At 54.6% G+C, this 20,839-nt stretch overlaps 1 protein-coding gene across 1 annotated transcript in view; it reads left to right on the top strand.

Moving 5' to 3' along the window:
* RIN3 (Ras and Rab interactor 3) overlaps positions 1–8,997 on the top strand; it is a 108,885-nt gene extending 99,888 nt beyond the window's left edge. The window contains exons 9-10 of the mRNA XM_054567115.1: positions 5,030–5,193; positions 7,970–8,997. Of these exons, the coding sequence (XP_054423090.1) occupies positions 5,030–5,193; positions 7,970–8,287 (482 nt within the window). The 3' untranslated portion in view covers positions 8,288–8,997. The remainder of the gene's footprint in view (positions 1–5,029; positions 5,194–7,969) is intronic.
* Positions 8,998–20,839: the final 11,842 nt, after the last annotated feature.

The following is a 20,839-nucleotide window of genomic DNA, read 5'->3' as shown; positions in this document are numbered from 1 at the left end:
GAATTCAGTAGAAGCCAGGCTTCCTTCAGCAGTGATTATTGGCCACCTCACCACCCACCCACCCACCCACCCATTTATCCACCCACCTATCCACCCACCCACCCACCCACCCATTTATCCATCCATCCTCGCACCCACCCACCCACCACCTGCCCAGTTATCCATCCATCCATCTATCCACCCATCTACCCAACTGTCTATTCATTCTTCTACCCTCCTACCACACACCCATTCATCCATTCACCTACCCATCCATCTACTGAGATACCTACCCACCCACCCATCCATCCATCCACTCACCCACTCATCTATTCATCTAGCAGCTACTCAGGGAGCCCCTACTGTGTGCCAGGCCCCATGCCAGGCACTTGGGTTGAAGTGCAAAGCGAGACAGATGAGGCTGATAGCGTCGCAAAGATGAAGGCCTGCCTTGTTCCGTACCCCACATTTTGGGGTCTCCACCTCCAGCCTTCGTGGGCCTTCCTCCTTGGTTTCCTCAGCCTTGAACATGCACACTTAAGCACCACAAGGCTGAGGGGTCGGACAAAGGCCTCAAACAACCCTGACCTGCCTCCTACGGGCCCCCTCAGCCTGTGGGGGAAACAGAGAAGGGAGTGGGAGGCCAGGAGCCTCCATTCAGGGGGCTCTGAGAAAAATTGGCTTGCTGTCCCAAACACCGAGCACCCCATTTCCTAGGACAAGCCCCCTGAAAAGTACAGCAGCCCACCCAGCACTCTCAGCAGGAACATTAGCTGTGGTCTTGTGGCTGCCACCTGAGCTGCTCCTTTGTGCTGGGTACAGCGGGTCCCTTTTCTCATGGAGACTCAATCCTGTGCAGGGGGGGATGGATGTGTCAGATTAAACAGACGTGCAAACAAGATAATTTCACACATGGTCACATCTAGATCTGGTGGATGTCGAGAAGACAGGAAGCCAGCAGGTGGGATCGAGCGATGGGGCAGGCCCGAGCTCAGATGACCGAGGGAGTCCCTGAAAGTCTTCTCTTTACTTTTGTTCTGTTTTCCAAACTTTCCACAGTGGGCACATGTTGCTGATCTTTCTGGGAAGAAATCGTTTACGTATCCAGTTAAAGGGCAGGCCCGCACCCCACGGGGCTGTTACAGAGTCGAAGAGACAGAGGATGGGGTGCGAGCGGGGCGGTGTGGAAGGTCCGAGCGCCAGCTCCCTCTGCGGCAGCTGGCAGCCGGCAGCCACGCTCTGGCTGCCAGAGCTCCTAAATGGGGCTCCAAGCCAGGCACAGGACGGGGACAGCCTCAGCCTGACTTCCCCCTCCTTAGGGCCCCACCCCCGCCCCCTCCTTGCCGTGCCCGCCGGGATCCTTCTTCCTGCTCCTGAAGCCTCTGGTGTCCCATGGTGGGAAAGGTGCCCGGGCTGTTCTGGGCTACAGTGTGCTTTTGAGACAAGCAAAAGTACAAACACACACACGAAGGTCTTGGACAGTCCCTGGCCTGTGGCTGCCTCACTACCCTGCAGCCGGCCTTTTTTCAGACACAGCATTTGGAGACCCCGCCCCACCTGCGGCCCAGGGAGGAGATTTCAAAGGAATGCGTGGGGTGCTTGCTGGAAGGAAAGGTTGGGGCAGGCAGAGCGCTCCTCCCAGCAGCCCGGCCCCTCCCGCCGTAGTACCATCAGACCCTGCCCGTGGGGGCCCGGGGACAAACTACACCGTGCCGCACACACCAGGAGGTGGGGTGGCGGGCAGGGGTGGCTCCCTGCATCTCTGTGCCTAGTCCAATGGTCAGGGTGGGAGGTCACAGCACCCGGGACAGTCCTGGCCTCACAGGCCTTGGCCTTCTGTTGCGAGGTGACTTCGGTCTCCAGCTTGCGCGGGGGCTCCCACCTTTCAAGCCTGCCAGCTGTCAGACCTCCATCTGGAGGTACCTGGGCCCAAGGAAAGAGGACAGATACTGTATTTCCCCAGCTTCCCCCGCACGTCCTAGCTGCGTGGTGGTATACAGGGCACTCGATCGCCAAAGCCCTTGAGTGCAGGTAAGGAGGGTCCTGTCTGGAGGGTGAGGCACAGCCCCTGCTGGCCGGTCCCTGCCCTTGGTCCTCAGTGGAGCCCAGAGGTGCCTGGGACACAGGCAGGCCCTCAGGGGGTCCCCAGTCTTGAGAACTTCAGTTGCTCCAACCTAAGAGAAGAAGTAACACAGGGTGTAGTAAAAATAACTGTATGGGGGTTGGGTTTCAGTTCTGGTTCTGCCTGTGATTGGCTGGAATCCTTGGGCAAGTCACTTAACCTCGGAGTTGGGTTTGGGGTTTTCAAACTGCCTGGCCACTCCTGAGCTCTGCTGAGGGAGCTGGAGGCAAGAGGAACGGAGGAGCTGGACTCTGCGGTCTTGCGTTCCACCAGTCAGAGGAGCAAACAGCCCTGCATTCAACAGAAAACCTGAGGCTGGGCTCTGGAGTCTGCGCTTTGGGACCTTCATGTTCATTCCATGTAAAGGACAAGTGACAGGGTCCCCTTTCTTTGCAGCAAGCACATTGGGTGCGAGAGATCAGCATATATCAGGGTGGGGAAGATCAGAAGTGAAGAGGCCCCAAGCATTAGGCTGACGAGACCCCAGCTCCATTCTAGTCTCTGCCTGCAGCTCCCTCCACTCTGCGCAATTATGGGACGGACGGGAGACCCAGGCAGCTGCAGGGCACCTGGCTGAAGCCAGCTCAAGGCCCAACCGTCTCCCAGAAGCACCGTCACGGACTCATTCACCCGCGCTCCCTCTCCACACTGGCTGACAGCTGGCCATGCTAGGCTAACATCTTAATAGAGGCAGTGAGTTTTTCCCATTCACTGGCAACCCACTCTCCCTCAAAGAGAACCAGCCTTAAACCTCACTGTGGGAGGAGTTGCCTGCCACCCAGTGGTCCTCAGGGGTACTGCATGGCCCAAGTCAAGGGGAAGTGCCTGGGTGGGTGGTCACACCAGCTGTGAAAAGGCAGGATGGGAGCAAGAAGAATGGGTTGCAGGGCTTGGAGCTCCTCCCCCTTCTCCTGTGAGGATGAGACCCCCCCCAGAGCCCCTTCCTGAGGTCACCTAACCACCACACGTTACTCATCACTAAGCACTGCACCTTATACTTAGCCATCTCATTTACTTTTCACATGGACGTTGTAGGATTTGCAGGCGAGGAAGCAGAGGTGTGGAGAGGATGCTCACTCGCCTGGGATCACAGGCTGGCTGCTGACGGGCAAAGACAGGCCCGGCTGTCTGACTCCAAAACTGCGTGTTCTCTGTCAGCGCACTGCACGCAGCCCCTCTGATCCCAGGCAGGGAGACATGGTCCCGGATGGGACACCAGAGCACATTGAGATATGCCCACAAAAGGACAGGGACTTCTGGGGGCGTCCTGGCACACACAGGCTTTGTGCTTCACCAAGAAAGAAGGGTTTACTGCCCTTCTCTGAGAAGGGGCACCACGCCACGTTCTATGCTGGCCTTGGCACACTTATTCCGAAAAAAAAGTCTCTTTCCTACATTGCCGTGGAAGGGGGAGTGACCCTGTGGCCATATACCCTTTTATCTTAACCCCCACCAACCTCGGCCAGGACGTGACCTCTGCCCATGTTGGTTGTAGAATTTGTAGGCAAGTATAGGCAGCTTGATCCGATGCAGGCGAGGAATGCTTTAATCTGCCAATGACTTATGATGCAATTAACAATGTTACATCAGAGCGAAGGGCTGTCTTGTCTCCTGCCCCAAGAGGTCGTGGGGTGCGCCACTGAGAGTGACAGCAGGGTTTAGCCCTGCTGCCAGGAAATCGGGGACCCGGCTCGTCCCCTCGGTGTTCAGGATGTGAGCCTTTGTCTTTGTGCCTGTCACCTCTGATAACGAAACCGCTGCTGTGCCTTTGGGCTCGGCAGTAGGGCATCGTCTGCGTGTTGTATTGAGTGTTCCCCACCCCAGGGTCTGCCCCTCACAGGTTCCCCTGGAAGCCCCGTCCAGGCACTTCCGCTTATACCTGAGGGGCCAGAAGAGGGTTCCCTGCCCTCTACCCCAACTGCAAGGGGGTCTGGGCAGTGAGCATTTTCAATGGATTGTTATTTCCCCCCTAAAAAGGAGCGTTTAGTTCGTTAGGAAGAAAGAGAAGATGAGATTTAGATGGGTCTCTAGGAGAACTGGCCTCATGTCAAAAATCGCTGTCTTGCTGTTGAAAGGGCTGGGGGAGCGGCCCGGCGAGTGGGAGGGACCCCCACAAAAGTCACCCCCCCTCTGTAAAGGGAGGGGCTCAACGAGGCCAGTGCTTCTCAGACATGTTAACCGAAGCCCCTAACAAACCAAGGAGACTGAACTTGTAAGCATCTGTGCCAACCATTGTCTTTAATCTTAAAACTTAATGGAAGTTTTGCGGTCTGAAGTATGTCAAAGCCTAAATTACTTTAGGAAACATTAGCTCTTAGGAATACATGTGAATTAATTTCAGGTAAAAAGAAGTGGAGAAATGAACAGTTCAAGTTTTTTTTTACTTTAAGTCTTTAAAATCTTATAACCAAAATTAAGATTTTCTCTATATCTTTTAAAAATTATTTTTTAGAATAGGGTATGTAGTCTTCGGCCATACCACCCTGAATGCGCCTGATCTCGTCTAATCTTGGAAGCTAAGCAGGGCCGGTCCTGGTTCGTACTTGGATGGGAGATTAGGGTATATATATCGCTATATATACGTGTGTGTGTGTGTGTGTGTGTGTGTGTGTGTGTGTGTACACTCTCTCTGAGAAGTCACCTGCCCCATCCCTCCTCCCCCATGTCTCCCAACCACCCCCGGGATGATCACTTCTTAACATCATTTTAAAAATAAGCAAGAGCTCCATCTCAAAGGCGAGCCCGTGAGCAGGGCCTGACAGCTCAGGCTGGACTCGGGGAAGCTCGTGAGGCTGTGGGGTGGGCAAGGGGCTGAAGCTCCAGCGTTGTCTCCGCGGACGTGTCCGGGGGCAGCAGCGGTGGGTGGAGCTTGGAGCGCTGGGCGGGGCAGGCAGTCAGAGCTCAGCCCGCACACGCTTGTCCCCGCAGGTTCCTACTATCTGACCACCACCTACGGGGCCCTGGAACACGTCAAGAACTACGACAAGATGACAGTGACCCGGCAGCTGAGCATGGAGGTGCAGGACTCCATCCACCGCTGGGAGCGCCGGCGCACGCTCAACAAGGCCCGGGCCTCCCGCTCCTCCGTGCAGGTGACGCCTGGGTCAGAGAGTGGGGGGAAGACCGTGCCCCAGACACCACCCCCTCTGCCCTCAGGCTCAGGGACCTGCCACCGACTGGCTGTTCTTGCCGGCCAGCTCCCAGCTGCCTGTGTGTGCCCGGCCCTGTGCCAGCTTCCAGGGGAGGGGCCTAGGAAAGTACCCCCACACGCTGGCGATCTAGTCGGGCAGACAAAAGCAGGACAGGGGGAGTGAGACTTCTGCCCTACATTCCTTAGCGCCTGCCCTGTCCTTGCCCCCTGTGAGGGGCGGAGATGTGGACATCAGTCGTGCCCGGCCCACGCTTAGGGAGCCCGCGAGCTGACCCACAGCCTTGTCCCGAGGTCCCTGGACGAATGCAGCAGCCCCCAAGGTCCCACTGCCCCTAGGCTGCCCGCTGCAGTCCGGCTTCCCATCCCTCCCGCCTCTCTCTAGACAAACTCAGTATGCGAGCCGTTGGCGGCCAGACTCCCACCTCCTCCTGCACTGCCGTCACCCCCACGCCGCCAGGCTGCATCCGGCCACACCGAGCTCACCTCCCTCGCACTCAGCCTCTGCCCATGCTGGTCCATCTCTCCGTCACTGGCCGCCCCTTGCCTGTCCTCAGTTTCTCCCCTGACCCCCAACCTGTGCTCCACTCCCTACAACCCGAGTTAGACCCCCTGCTGTGTGCTTCCTGCTGCTACTCTCCCCATTACGGCCCGAATCACACCATATTGTAACCTTCTGTGTATGAAGAAGCTGTCGCCCTGGGAGAGAGGGCCCATGGCTCTCACATCTCAGAGGCTCCCCCCCCAGGGCCTGGGACAGAGTGGGACTGGGGCATGTGCAGAATGGAGGGACTTAGGACAGTGAACCAGGCAGCCATCCAGAGATGTAAATAGCTATGCAGACTCACGCCCCCAGCACCCAGAATGCATTGGACCTGACCCCCAGCCCCGGCTTTCGAGATGGCCCGTCTGTAATGAGAAGAGACAAGGCCCAGGAGGCAAAAGGCTCAGGGTCTGCGCTCAGGTGTGTGCTCACTTACTGTATGGCCCTGCGTGGTCTCTGCCCCTCCCCGGGACTCGGTTTCTCTGTCAGCACAGGTGGACAGTGGGCCACACGAGCTCTGCCAGTCCGTGCTCTGGGCTGCCAAGCTGATGTTCCCTGCTCCTCTGATCAATGTGCCTTGATCATGTTTAGTAACTGCCTTGCGAGCTGGTACAAGCCAGCCTGCATTGGCAAGAGCCAGCTCCAGGACGACATTGGTCCCTACCCCCCGCCCCCTAGGACACTTTCCCCTCCACCAGCTCTTGGATACGGGCGCTCGTGGTTCCAGCCTGACCCATGCATTCCTTACTTGTCCGGCGCTAGGCCAGACAGAGCATCAGTGCCTCCCCGATGGGCGAGGAGCCTGGGAGAGGCCTGGGGTCAGGGACGCGGGGCCCCTCAGCGCTGCTGCTGTCACCTAGGGAGGGCAGTGTCCTCTACCCCACCCCTGTGCCTCCTCGGCACCCCACACCTTAAATCCCTTCTTTCCCTGGGAGTGAAAGCCCAGAGCCTGACAGTAGGTATGAAGAGCCCTTGGGAGGCTTAATGGGAGACAAGAGCCCAGGCAGCCACAAAAGCCCAAGGGCGTGAGCTGGGCGTCCGCTCCTGGAAGAAAGGGGCGATCCCGTTGAAGCCGTCCTCGTAGAGCCTGGCGCCTGGCATGCCCTCGCCAGCCTGGAGCCACCGCCGGGGTCAGCAGCATCGTCAGCCACATCCTGAGAGGGCTGTGCTGTCCCTGTCCTTCCACGGGGTGGCCCCACACAGTCCCCTTCCCTCCTGCCCTCAGGGAGCTTGGGGACAAGGGACCGTGCGGGCTCAGGGCTAGCTTTCCACGCTTCCTCGCAGCAGAGGTGTGCAGGCTGGTGTTACCCAGTGTACAGTGGAGGACATGGAGGCTCAGAGAGGCCAAGGGCACACCGTGAGCAGGAGCAGATTCAGAGCCCGGAGGGGACTGGGGGGCCGTCCTCCCGCCATGCAGCCCGCCCTCCAGGCTGGTAGAGGAAGCTGGAAGTGCCCTTGCGCAGCATGTGTGCACAGAGGTGCCCCCATCCCCCACCCACAGGCATCCCTCGCCCTGCCTGCCCCTCCGCCCAGACCTAAACCCCCACCTTTCCGGCCTAGCTCCCCTGCCCCCACTCCCGCTTCCACCAAGCCTCTTGCCCCTGCAGATCTGTCTCTACCCTAAGCCTCCCCCACCTCCGGCTTTCCCCAGCCTCAGGCTCTTCCGGCGCGAAGGGCTGCACTCTGCCGCCTGCCTTAGCGGTCCAGCTGAACCGTGGGATGCTGGGGCTGGGGTCTGCCTCCAGCTTCACGTATGCCGCCCTTCCTGCCCTGCGTTGCCCCTGGGGTGCAGAACTGCAGGCAGGAGGAGGAAGGGAGGTGAATAAATGGTGGCGAGCCCCTGCTCTGGCCACCAGGGGGCGCGCTCCTCATTGCCAAGACGAAGCTCCTGAACCGAGTGGTCACCCCCACTGAGAAGTGAGGCCCAGAGAGGGAAGGGTCTCACCTGAGGTCACTCAGCAGGGTCAGCCACAGCTACCCTGACTTCTACCCTCACAACCACTCATACAGTCCCATCTCTCTCCAGAGAGGAGTCTAGGGCCCAGAGAGGGAAAAGGGCTCGTCTAAGGCAGCTCAGCTCCTCGTCCCTGTCCATGCTCCCGGCGTTGGAGCGGGGGTGAGACAGGACGCCTACTCCGCCCACCGGTGACACCAGCCCCTCCATCTCACCCCGCAGGACTTCATCTGCGTGTCGTACCTGGAGCCGGAGCACCAGTCACGGACACTGGCGTCGCGGGCGGACACACAGGCCACGGCGCTGTGCGCACAGTGCGCCGAGAAGTTCGAGGTGGCGCAGCCCCAGGACCACAGGCTCTTCGTGCTGGTGGACGGGCGCTGCTTCCAGCTGGCGGACGACGCGCTGCCGCACCACATCAAGGGCTATCTGCTGCGGAGCGAGCCCAAGCGCGACTTCCACTTCGTGTACCGGCCCCTGGACGGCGGGGGCAGCGGGGACCCACCCTGCCTCGTGGTGCAGGAGCCCAACTTCCTGTGAGGCCCGGGCCCCCAAGGGCCCCTCTGTGACAGTGTTTACCAAGGCTGGTGGGGTGGGGAAGCGGGCAAACTGGGGTCACACTCCCTCACCCCCACGCTCACACTCAGCTGCACCCCTCATACGTGCAGGAGCCCCACATCTGACCACACACACTCAACATGGGTGCCCATGTGTCATACCTGCCTGGAACCCTCTGGGCATGCCTAGGCCACCGTGGCAGGACAGCTGTGAAAACGACCAGAATTGGTGACCAAGCGTGCTTCCTGAAGGAGAGATGGAGCACTGGGAGGCCAAGTTACATGTTAGCCATAAAGGGAAACTGAGGCTGAAAGAGAGAAGGGACTCTCCAGCCAGCTGCAGCACAAAGAGCTCAAGCCCGGCCCCGGTTCACTCACAGCCTCTGCCTGACCCGCTTCGGCTGCCCAGCCCCAAGGATTCCCCTCGCGCCCCTGGATGGCGCTGGGATGTTTTGGATCTCAGGAGTATCTCAGGGTGTGTGTGAAGAGAGGGGGCCCCCTCCCGCCCCAGGGCCTGCGCGAGGCTACCACAGCGAGACATACACCGGGACCCCCAAACGAGGCCAGCACCGCGGCCACATGGGCGAGCCCAGCCTCAGCCCCCCTGGGAACACTGACAGGGCCCTCCCCCTGGTGGGCACCCAGGGCTCTGGCAAGAGGCACCGTGTGGGGAGAGTTTAATAAAAGCCCTTTTAAACTGGTATCTGCTTTTCTCAGGGTCTGAAGATCTGCTTTCCACAGAGTGCCCTGTCATTTGAGAATTTGCATTGTGTCCTCAGTCCCCAGGGCCCAGGGCCCTTTGTGCCCCCCAGCCTGATTGTCTCCTGCCTCCTCCTCATCCTTGGTTCCCATTATTCCAACCTCTGGATTGTTTTCCAAACACTCCTCGCCTTCCTGCTTCCCTAAAGCTAGCGATACCATTCCCTAAAGCCTTTGCCTAGTCAAACTATGCATCCTTCAAAGCCCTCCTCCCCCAGGACCACATCTCTGACTTCTTGGGCTGGCCAGATAGCCCCTGTCCACATTTGCATAGCCCCCTGGACTCCTCTCTCTCTCTCTCTCTCTCTCTTTCTCTAACAAGAGATGTCCCATCGGATTGCAGTTGTCTGTTGATACTTCTGTGTGCTCCACCACGTCTGGACCATTCATGTCTGTGTCATCAGCATTGATTAAAAATATATATCTGTGGAGTGGCTGCTAAATGTCAGCACTCTTCTAGAGCCTGGGGAACAGCAGAGAACGAAACAAAGTCGGTGTGGCTGGCAGTGGGCCCGGTGCCCAAAGGGGGTCAGCCAGACCTCCCTGAATTAGGCTCCGCAGCATCAGCCCGCTCAGCTGGCCATTCCGCAGCCGCCTGCAGGACCCTGGCCACAGGCCAGTCCCATGCAAGCCGTGGGGAGCACCCTAGGCGCAGCCAGCCCAGGGGCACTTTCCAGGCTGGGGGTGGGTGTAACAGACGTGAGACAATGGGCAAACCCATACACTGAGGGCAGCCAGCCATGATCCCAGGCTGCCCTGTCCCCCACACAGGCGCTGTCCCCTTCCTGAGCTGCCCGTATCCCCCACATGTGCCCACAGCCTCCAACAAGGCCTGAGGCCCGTGGAGAAGGTCAGGGTGGGCCCGTTACCTGACCACTCCTTGCCCAGGTGGGGCCCCAGCTTGGGGTGGGCGGGATTCAGAGGGTGGATTGAGCTCCGGCCCAGCCCTGGGGGTGTTAAGTTTCCAGGAAGGGAGCTGCACCAGCCAGCCAGCTGGACTGAGGGAACCGAGTGTGTGTGTGGACACGTGTATGCCAGGGTGCATGCCAGGCCCACTGGCCAATGCTGGAGTCCTCCGGTCTGCAGGAGAGACCAGCGGAGGAGGGGTGGGACCGCCTGGAGGCCCTGCCATCTGGATGCCTCTGCCCCAAAGGAGGGTGCCGGACAGCCTCAGGCGCGGGGCCTGACCCAGGGCCAGGGGCAGGACGTTCCGCATGCCCATCGCAGGGCTGCGGGCCCTGTTAGCAATTCCCCTGCCTTGTTTTATTTAATCTGCACAACAGCCCCTTGAGGGAGGTATTTATGGATGAGGACATGTACGCTCAAGGGAAGGGGGAGTGTTGGTCTGCTCGGGCGGCTTCAACACCAGAAATTCATTTCCCCACAGTCCCGGCGGCTGGGGGTCTGGGGTGAAGCTGCAGCAGAGCTGGTTTCTCCTTGGCCCTCAGATGGCCGCCTTCTCGCTGCGTCCTCCGCCGGCCTCTCTGTGCACGGGCGCCCCGGTGTCTTTTCCTCCTCTTAGAAGTTCGACAGCCCTGTTGGGTTAGGGTCCCCACAAGACCCCACTGAACCTGAGTTCGCTCTTTAAAGGCCCCGTCTGCAAACGCAGGCCCGCCCTAAGGCCCTGGGGGTTAGGGCTTCAGCCTAGGAACTCAGGGAGGCACAGCTCAGCTCCTCCCACGGTCACACCAAAGTGAGGCTTGAGCTCAGGGCTGACTGACCCCTCCCCCCCCAATCTAGGGTTCTCCTCCCTACCCCATGCAAAATCCCAAGCGACGTGTTTAAAGAAATCCAAAGCCAGATAGACCTTGTCTGCCGCACAACCAGCCCTGAGCAAGCTTTCCTGCTGTAGCCGGTCCTGGGGAGCCTCCAAGGGCGGGCCCAACCCAGACGTAAAGGAGCGAGCCCTGAGCCAGGGGGCAGGAGTCCAGAGCCGTGCGTGTGTGTCTGTGTGGTGTGCACATGCGTGTGCATATTTGTGTCCAAGAGTGTTGGGACCACAGGCCGTGACAAAAAGCAAGGGCTTGTCTGTACCCCCCGCCCTGGCGTTTGCTGCCGCTTCCCTTGGTGGGCTGGCTCCCTCCTTCCTCTGCTTCCCCTGGCCCCACAGCCTGGAGCTGCGAGAAGCCACCCAGAGCTTCGGCCCGGAGATGGACAGGCCCTCGCCCTGCTGTCCTTCCAACCCCAGGCTTAGCTGTGTCTCCGGCCTGGCCCTGACACCTGGGGACAAAGTCCCACTCATCAACAAAATTGTCCAACTGGCCCTGTAGATGCCTGGCCCGTGATGGCCTCACCTTAATGTGGGGTATCCAATTCACCCCGGTTACGAGTGAGCTTCTGCTGAGGGGGCAGGGACAGGTCAGCAGGGGAGGTGGGCAGAGAAGACCAGAGACCCTGAGAGGGAGGAGAGACAGAGACGGGGCGGCTCCTCTGCATGCAGCGTAGATGCACGCTATCTCCCTCCCCCACCCCCCGCTCACAGACGAGCCCGCTGTCCCCATCGGTGGCCCCGAGGCGCGTCTGAAAGGCCGGGCCCACGTTTGTGAGTGTGGTCACTATGCTTGCTCTCAGCGGGCCAGAATCTGGCACGGGGACCGCCTGCTGCTCTGCCTGGTCATCTGAGGTGGTGGATGCCAGGGGCCTCTGTGACAGGAACCAGGCCCTTCCTTCTTCGCAGGAGGGTCGCATGGAGCAGGGCTTTGGGGAGCATGTCCTCCCAGGCATTTGCCGCCTCTCCACTTGGAAGGCAAGGAACGTTGAGGCAAACATGAAGCCCGCGTGGGTTGTGTGGCAGGAGTATGAAGCCTTTGTCTCAGCCCCAGAAGTCTCGTGTCCTGTGCCAGCACCTCTGAAACTGTGGCAGGTGGCCTTGGGCACTTGTAAGCAGGGTAAAATCTTAGAGACTCTTGACAGTTCTTGACAAGGAAGAGGGAAGAAAGTGAAAAATCACAGAAAAAAGGACTTGAAGTGTGCTGCAGGCGGGGTGACCGGCCATTTCAAGCGGGTTGAATGGGAAGCCTGAGCAAGGACTTGTGGGAGAGGAGGCAGAAGGGGCAGGCGGGCCAGGGCCTGAGTGGCTCTGGTTGGCAGCACAGGGAGTCTGGAAATTTCTACCCACATAGGACAGAATTGGAGGGGGCCAGATGAGAGAGAGAGGAGACAGAGAGGACAGAGAAGAGCTACAAACTGATATGCAGTTGGTAGCTGCCTGTGCCTGCTGCCACCGATACCAAGCTTGGGGTCACTTGGCAAAAGGCACAGGGCACCCCAAGGCCTGCTGCCACCTGCCAGCTGCCTGTAAGGCTCAGCACTGGAATAGCCTCGTGCTCTACGTGCACTGGGTGAGGCGGGGTCTCCGGGGGTTGCCAGGGTAGGGCGAGGGGTCCTCATTCACCAGGCTGAAGCAGATTCCAATTTGGCTGCGTTGGGGAGGCTCCACTCCGGAAAGATGGCGCCCACCTGCCGGCTGTGTGAGTAGAAAGCTCGACACAGGAACAGTGGCAGCTGTCCCTCCCACCCTTGCCCTGAAGCCACACAACTCAGTTTCTCCCTATGCATCTCTGGCACCCTCTCTCCCAAGCTGCTGTCCCTCTGCAGAGCCCAGGGTGAGTGCGTCCGAGCCAGTGAGCCTGTGCACGGGTTCGGAGAGCACCTGGGTTTCCAGCAGCCTTCTGTCCCACCTGGGGGGACGGAATCCCTGCTGATTTTCACAGATGTTGTGGGGGCTCTTCTTCCCATCACTGGTGCTCTGAACTGGGGAGCTGGGACCCCTCTCTCCTTAGGGAGGATTACAGGTTTCCCCATCTTTGCAGTTTCCAGCAAAAGTTGCCTGGAGCCCTTTCCTAAACTGTACCTTTAGGCAGAGATGACCCTCTCTGCTGCCCTCTGCTGTTCAGCTCAGATTTTAGTCTTCTGTAAGACCAACCTCTAGTGAGACCAAACTTCATTAAGTCACAAGCCTTAATTAGGTCCTGGTTTGTTTTACAGGGAAGGATTCTTAGCTACAGGTGCACCTTGGAGAAATTGCGGGTCTGGTTCCAGGCCACCACAATAAAGCAAATCGTAATCTTATTGGTGGAGGAGCTCTTGCCTCCAATTCGTGAAATCCACAACATCTGTGAAGCGGAACAAAGCAAGGTGGGCCCGTGGGCCCCACTCGGCTGCTGAACGTTGCAACCCATGTGTGCCCAGTAAGTATGAAGGACCCCCGAGCGGGCAGTCCAGGAGCGAGGGAGGCCATGGGGTGGAGCCATGCCCTTCTCAGGGGAGCAAAGGGGGTCTCCCCTCCTGCCTCAGCCAGGAGGCAGCAGTTACAAGCCGGGAGGAGAAGTTTTCCCAGACACCAGCCCTGATGCGCCTTGACCTTGGACTTCCAGGACCCCAAATGGTGAGAACATTAATTTCTGTGGTGTCATTGAAGCCCCCCGGTCTGTGCCATAGTGTCATGGCAGCCTGAGCAACCCAGGATGAGTGGGTCACCCTAATTCATGAACGGATGCACGTGGCATGTGTGGGTTTCTCTAGTGCATGGTGCAGGGGCATCCAACCTTTTGGCGTCTCTGGGCTGCACTGGAAGAAGAAGAGATGTTTGGGGCCACACATTAAACACACAAACACTAACAAAAACTGATGAGCAAAAGAAAAGGTTTTAAGTAAATGTATGGTTTTGTGTTGGACTGCATTCATAGCCATCCTGGGCCACATGCAGCCCGCGGGCCATGGGCTGGACACCCCTTGAGCGCCCTATACGTGCTAGCAATTTCCATCTCACTCATCCAGGTCATTTAGTAACCTGCCCTGTGCCAGCTGTGGGGTAAGACACTGGCCGTACGCAACAGAGGAAGCCTGCCCTCATGGGGGTTACAGGGCGTTTACTGAGTGCCCAGACCGAACCATCAGCGTCTAGCGGTGATTGGTTGATGATAGGGCTGTGTCAGAGTGGGAGCTCGAAGTCCAGGCAGGCTGGGCTCTGGAGAGGTGGGCCCCACGCACGCACCTCTCTCAGCTGTCCTGCCGCAGAAGCCACCAGAGGAGGCAGTCGCTGCTGTCACTTCCTGTTTCTGAAAATATGGAAGCTGAGTAGCACCCGGGCCTGGCCAGACGGCACAGGTGTTTTGTCAAATGGCTCTAGGAAAACTCAGCTGCCCTGAACTTTCCTCTTGACTAAGAGGGTCACGCAAACGGTCTGGAAGCTCCCCATCGGGGTCGGCTGCAAGACGGCAGAGAGGACATGCTTTGGAAAATGTGGTGCCAACCAAGGGTTTCTGTAAATGTCAGAAATATCTTATTAGGAATTTTTCACGAATGCACATCAGGAGGCCTCCTAGATACTGAGTATTTATATATCTAGAAGTTTCTTTCCTGGGACAGGCATTAGTGGACATCTATGCTCTCTGGGACTCAGAAATTGCAGCAGAGGTCGCTGCTCCTCAGTATGTCGCAAGGCAGCTGGTGGAAGCAGCTGGCTTTATGTGAGTTGGGTAAGAAACTCACGTTCATCAAGCACTCCCTGCATAGAGGAGTTTGCATTATTTTACATCCATCCTCATCCACTCTTAATTCATTCAAAAATACTTAGTAAGCTTCTACTGTTTTTCAGACATTGATGTAGGCCAGATAATCTGATAAATATATAATATAATGTCAAGTTGATAAGGGCTCTGAAGAAAGAAGGAAACAGAGTAAGGGGATAGAGTGGTGAAGGCTGGTATTTTAGCTGGAGTGGCCAAGGGGGGGCTTCACTGAGGAGGTGACATTTGAGCAGAGACCTAAATAGAGTAAGTGAGCAAGACAAGCAAATGCCTAGAAGCACGTTCCAGAAAGGGGTCCTAGCAAGGGCCAATGCCCTGACATGGAAGTTTGGTTGGTGTGTTTGCGAACAGCAAAGAGGCTCCTGGGGTGAGCAAGGGACCCAGGAGAGGTGACTCCGATTGATCGCCTAAGGCCTTGCACACCATGGCAGGCACCCTGGTTTCCGTCCTGTGCTGTGGGGGAGGCTGTTGGAGCGGCGACCCTCAGTGCTGGCTGTTCATTAGAATCACCCCAGGAGCGCTAACTCCAGGGACCAGGACTCACCCTAGCCGATCAGAACTGTGATTGGAACTGTAGGGTGCAGCCTGGACCCGCTGGTGTTTTCCAAGTGTTCCCGGCGGTTCTGATGAGCAGCCGCAGCTCAAAAACACAGCGTTCGATTTCATGTGTGAAACCACAGTAACAGTTGCAAAAACATGATGCAGACACCACTGGTGATGATAATATCTGTCCTTCTGGAAGGACAACTTTAGATCAAACACGTGTATGGGAGCGAGGTGTGAGTCATTGACGACAGCTCTTTAAAACTGGGAACTTGAAGTTGGAACACCTGCCTTCCATCAACCCAAATGAGTCTTTACGGGGGAAAATCCAGTTTCTAGAGCAACCCGAGTCACTCGCTGCCGTGATGACTGGCGTGCTCAGTGTGGAGGGAGACCTAAAGTACCGGCATGTTTTCATCGCTGCGTATTTTGCAGAACATGAAGTTTAGCTCTAGGCCTTTCCAAGGCGACGTTTGTATTTCCACGACGCTGTTGTTCATAATGCGCACAATGAGATGCCTGAGGTCCCATCCGCACAGACTGTAACACACCTTTGACACCCTCGCCCTTCCTCCTGGACGTTTGCTCTCCTGTTCTGTCCACATTGTCACGTGATCTGCTGAAGGAATCTATGGAAATAAGAATGTTAATTTGATTGAGCTAAACTGTTGGGTTTGGTCTGGAAAAAAATGTGTTGGGGGGTCTCTTAAGGAAATGTCAGGGCATATGTAATTTTTAGATCGTTTTCTCAGGCAAGGAAGGCCGGCCATGACCTCTGCGCCTTTCCTTCAACATCAAAACCTCTGCCCAGAGGAGGGTCATATACACTTGCCCTGTGTGGACCCCTTTTCTTGCACAAGAGAGTGTGATGAGATTCCTTCACGGCCTGAGTGGGGCTCCCACTCTGCCCCAGGGAGGTTACCAACAGGTAGGGACATGCGCTCCATTCGCTGGAACTCTTGAGTTCTGCAGAATCCTGCAAGCCCTCCATCCCGCCCACCTCTTCTCTCACCTGCTCCTCCCTTCGCTGCGCCAGCAACAGCGGCCTGGGCCCAGGGAGCCTTTAGGTGAAGACGCTGATGTGTATGTTTCCCACATTCCCGCTGAAGTTCGAATTTCATTTGGATGAAACTCACATAGCAGTTGAATGTGGCATTTAGTAGAGACTAAAGCACATATGAGGCTTTTTGACTGGTCTCTGAAATTTCTATCTCCTTGCAATTAAAAAAAATCAAAGCATAGTGGGGGAGGCGGTGTGGGGGGGCAGTAGAGATAAATGGCACTGGGGGGTCCTTTGTTCTTCTCTAGAGCGCCCAGCAAGGCGAGAAGCTCATGGTAAATGGTGGTGCTGTAGGCTTACAGATCAGTGTTCCCTTAGGCAGCAGCTTGCCAGGCTGTATTCAGAGTGGCCGGTCCACTGTAGTACCTAGCGTTTACTTTTACAGGGTGGAGGTAAGGCACCCAGTCAGCTTCTTGCTAGAGCTTTGGGTGCTTGAAATCTCTCTGTGCTCACCTGGATCAAAATGTTTATCCGCACCCAATCCATCATTTTGAATACTCTGTACTTATGTTGTGTATTTTTAAAATTAGGTTTGTTTGTTTTGTTTTGTTTTTCAAATCAGTATATGCAAAAACCTCTACAAGGCTTGTTTTGAAATAGAGCAACCTTCCCTGCCCCACCCAATTCCTTCTCCTCAGAGAACACTTTGAAATGTGTCATCTGATTGTTTATCTCTACTAGCATTCTTACAGAACTACTTGTTGGTTTCTCAGTTTAACTTTTATGAAGTTATCAACTTCCTACTACAGAGGAGGAGAATTTAGCTCTTTACAGGCACACTGACTTTCACCCCGCTACACCATGTTTGTCCGTGCGTGCGCAGTATGTACCCGTCCCCAGTACAGCTGTACAGTGATTTTTGTTAGATTAATATTCACTGTTGCATTATTGTACTCCTGTGCTATTTTCACATAAGCCACATAGTGTACAATGATTCGTTTTTCCTTTTCTGCAAGGGGTATGTGATCTAACAGTGTAGATAAAATGCCAACCATTTAAAAAGTGGAGAATGCAGATGGCATATACAGATACTTACTACCATCAGTAATTATAATTACTGAAAAAAATTATTATTTTGAGATATTCTAATTGTATCATCCCCTGTACCTCTAAGAACCAGCATTTCCTGATGTGGAAGAGATACAATATATATGAGGTTAAGTAAAATCTACTAAACTAAATAAAAAATCTAGTAGTCCTGAATTTGAACTGGAAATAACAGTATGAACTGATAAGGTACTTTATTACATGTATATGTAAGTTATATACATACATATATATGTGCATAGTATGTCTCCTGCCTCTGTTCATAAAAAGACCTAGAAACAATATCCAAACCAGTAGCGAAGAGCCCTCCTACGACTCATATTGTTGTCTTGAAAAGAAACGAGGGTCTCTTGAAGAAATAACTGATCCCATCTTTGGGACAGGAAATTTACAAGATGGGAATAGACCATCTTGCGATATACCAGATAGGAAGGAAGCTATAGAAGTTTACTAGGGTCATGTCAAAAGGCTTTTGGGAATCAACCTGGAAGATTCCATTGACCCTTAAAAAGGACTCTGAGCTTCAAAAAGTGCAATGGATTAAAACCCATTAGATATGTTTAAGCCATACATTCAAACTATTTAGAAAGCGTAGTGGATCACCTTTTAAGGAACGGAAATAATTAAAAAAAAAAAAAAAACTAGGTAAATAGGACAAAATTGAGTGTTTTCCCTGCCTATCCCACATGAGCTATACCAGGGGCCTAGCCGTGTTGCCTTATGAAGTTGTTGAAGATAATAAATGAAAATAAAATGATAGAATTTCACCCGTTTGCAATTCTTTAATGAATTAATGGATCTACGCATTGCGCATCAGCCACAACTAACATCAGAAAGGAGGGACGCGCAGCCACTGTGCACCTCCTCACCGAGGAGATCGGCCCACGTCTGCGCAAGCCAGCGCCCCAGCTGATGTGTAAGAGACACGGGGTCAGAAAAGAGTACTGAATGGCACCACGAGAGAATGGTCAACACAATCCAGAACAAAAAAATCCTCCATCAACAGCCTGGGTTCCTCAACAGAAAGTGGAAGGAAAAGAAAGAAATGAGGAGGAAACCCATAGGTTGAAGGAACTGAAAGGCATTACCATTTTTTAAGAAGTGGGCAAGATGAGAGCAGAGTCTAGGGATGCATACGTGTGATAAAACCACAGAGAACACAGGGAGAGGGGTTGCTTTTGCAGAGAGGGGTGCTGTGACTGGGACAGAGCCCAAAGGGGCTTCTGAGGTGGCTGGCGTGATGGTTAATTTTATGGGTCTATCTGGCCAGGCCACAGTGCCCAGACATTTGGTCAAACACTTATCTCTGGATGTAGTTGTGAAGGTGTTTTGTGGCTATTAACATTTAAATCAGCAGACTTTGAGTAAAGCAGATTACCCTCCATCCTGTGGGTCAGCCCCACCCAATCCATCGAAAGTCTTAAGAGAATCGAGACTGGCTTCCGCTGACCAAGAAACAAGTGTACCATCCGCCAGCCTTCAGACTTGGACTTGGACTCCTCCCTGGCGCTCCAGCCTGTGATTTTGGACTTACCAAGTCCTCACAGTCATGTGAGCCAGCTCCTCGCGATGAGTCTCTCCATACGTGTATGCGCATCCTGTCGGTTCTGTTTCTCTGGAGAGTCTTGACTGGTACAGCTGGGAAAGTTCTATTTCTGGACCTGAGTGCTAGTTACCAGGGTGTTCGTCTTATAATTCACTACCAGGGGTGTCCAACTTTTTGGCATCTCTGGGCCACACTGAAAGAAGAGTTGTCTTGGGCGACATGTTATCACAAAAGTCTCATAATGTTTGAAGTGAATTTACGACTTTGTGTTGAGCCGCGTTCATAGCTGTCCTGGGCTGCGTGCGGCCCATGGGCCGTGGAAGCAGTGCACTTGTTTTATATGGTTCTTGACATTTTATAATGAAAAGGTAAAGAATAAAGGATAATTTGTGCATAGGTATGTAAATAGGTAGACGGAAGACTCTAATGATGAAAACCAAACTGCTGCTGAGGCTTCTGGGGAGGGAGTGGGGGGCCCTGCTTCTCCCTGGATATTTCTGTGCTGGGCACCTTATGTGCCAGAGCGGGTTTGTACATTTTGGATGTAATGAGGAAAAATGCAATGCTGGTCCTAGCTGTGACACACCTAGGAAGGTCACCTTTATTAGACACCTAATAGAAAATGGCTTATGAGGAGCCCATTCCTACTGCAGACCGATGGGCCATAGGAGCAAGTCAAGGCGCTGCGGCTGAGGAAACGGTGGTTTCTGTGAGAAATGAAACACAGCTGCCTTACCCTTCATGACCATGACGTTCGGGTGTCTGTATGTGTTACACAGGTAAAAGAAAAGTTTGTTTCCTCTAGGGAGAACACGTACAGAAGCAAGATCAAGAGGGTAGTTAACAATTCTAGAAAAACAGAGCTCTTAGCACCTGTATCTTGAGGCCTTTTTAAGATACATCCTTTAAAAAGTCTACTTTTAGAGTATTTGCGTTTCTTAAACATTAGCCAGCACTGGGGACTGCCAATGTTGGGCATTAGTGATAAACACAGGCAAAAACCCTTGCACTTGTTGCTTACAACCCTAGAGCACCCTAAATCTGTGGGTAAGACTTCTCTATCCTGAAGTCATTTGATTAGCCCTATGAGGACCTTTACTGAGAAAGGATGTTAGTGCTGATTAAAAAAAAAAAAAATAGGCCCATGAGACCCTAAGTATCTCCCTTGAACTTGTCAGACAACCCTATCTGCCAGCATCTCACCTTCCAGTCAAACTTCAAAGGCTTCAATCACTGCCAGGTAAGACAGGTTTCCCAATATGAAGGAAGGTCATTAGTGATGAGTTTAATATGTGATACCTTCTTTCTTTGCTTTCTCTCTAGATATGTCTAAATAGCTGGCTATACAACTTATTTTTCTTTTAAAGATTTTATTTAGAGAGGGAAAGAAACATCAATGTGATATTGTTCCATTGCCTTTCATACACACCCCAACCAGGGACCAAACCCGCAACCCAGCATGTGCCCCAACCATGAATCAGACCTGTGATCTTTTGCTTTGAGGGTCAACACACAACCAACTGAGCAAGACCAGTCAGGGCTATATGGCTTGTTTTTAAAAACAGCTTTATTGAAGTATAATTAACCAACCACATAATTTCCATTTGATGGGTTTTAGTATATTGAAGAGTTATCAGCACAATCAATTTGAGAACACTTTCATCCCCCCCAAACTCTCCATACCCACTACATGTGGGGTACAGGCAGACCCCAACACCTGCTGTTCAGGTGCGAAGAAAGTGCAGGAGAGAGGACTTTGGTGGGTGGGAGAGGAGGAAGCTGAAGAAGGTTTGAGGGAGAGGCAGCACTTCCAGATCCACCTTGGGGGACCCGGCAGATGGAGGGCAAGGCACTGCAGGGCAGGAGGGTGTGCAGGACGCAAAGGCACGGGAGGCTGAGGACCCAGGGAGGGCAGAGGAGCGGCTGCAGGGCGGCGGGGAGGGGAGCGGAGGCCAGAGGCAGAAGCCACACAGTCTGTGGCCCGAAAGTAATACATGGGTTCAGTTACAATCTTTATTTTTTTAAAACTTGCTCCCTATTGAGGAATAA

The sequence above is a fragment of the Pteronotus mesoamericanus genome, unplaced genomic scaffold, assembly GCF_021234165.1.
Source record: "Pteronotus mesoamericanus isolate MK-2021 breed Mesoamerican mustached bat unplaced genomic scaffold, CSHL_Meso_final contig_182, whole genome shotgun sequence".
In the NCBI taxonomy this organism is placed as follows: domain Eukaryota; kingdom Metazoa; phylum Chordata; class Mammalia; order Chiroptera; family Mormoopidae; genus Pteronotus; species Pteronotus mesoamericanus.
Note: the sequence above shows the minus strand (reverse complement) of the source record. Positions and strands in the feature narration are given on the sequence as shown.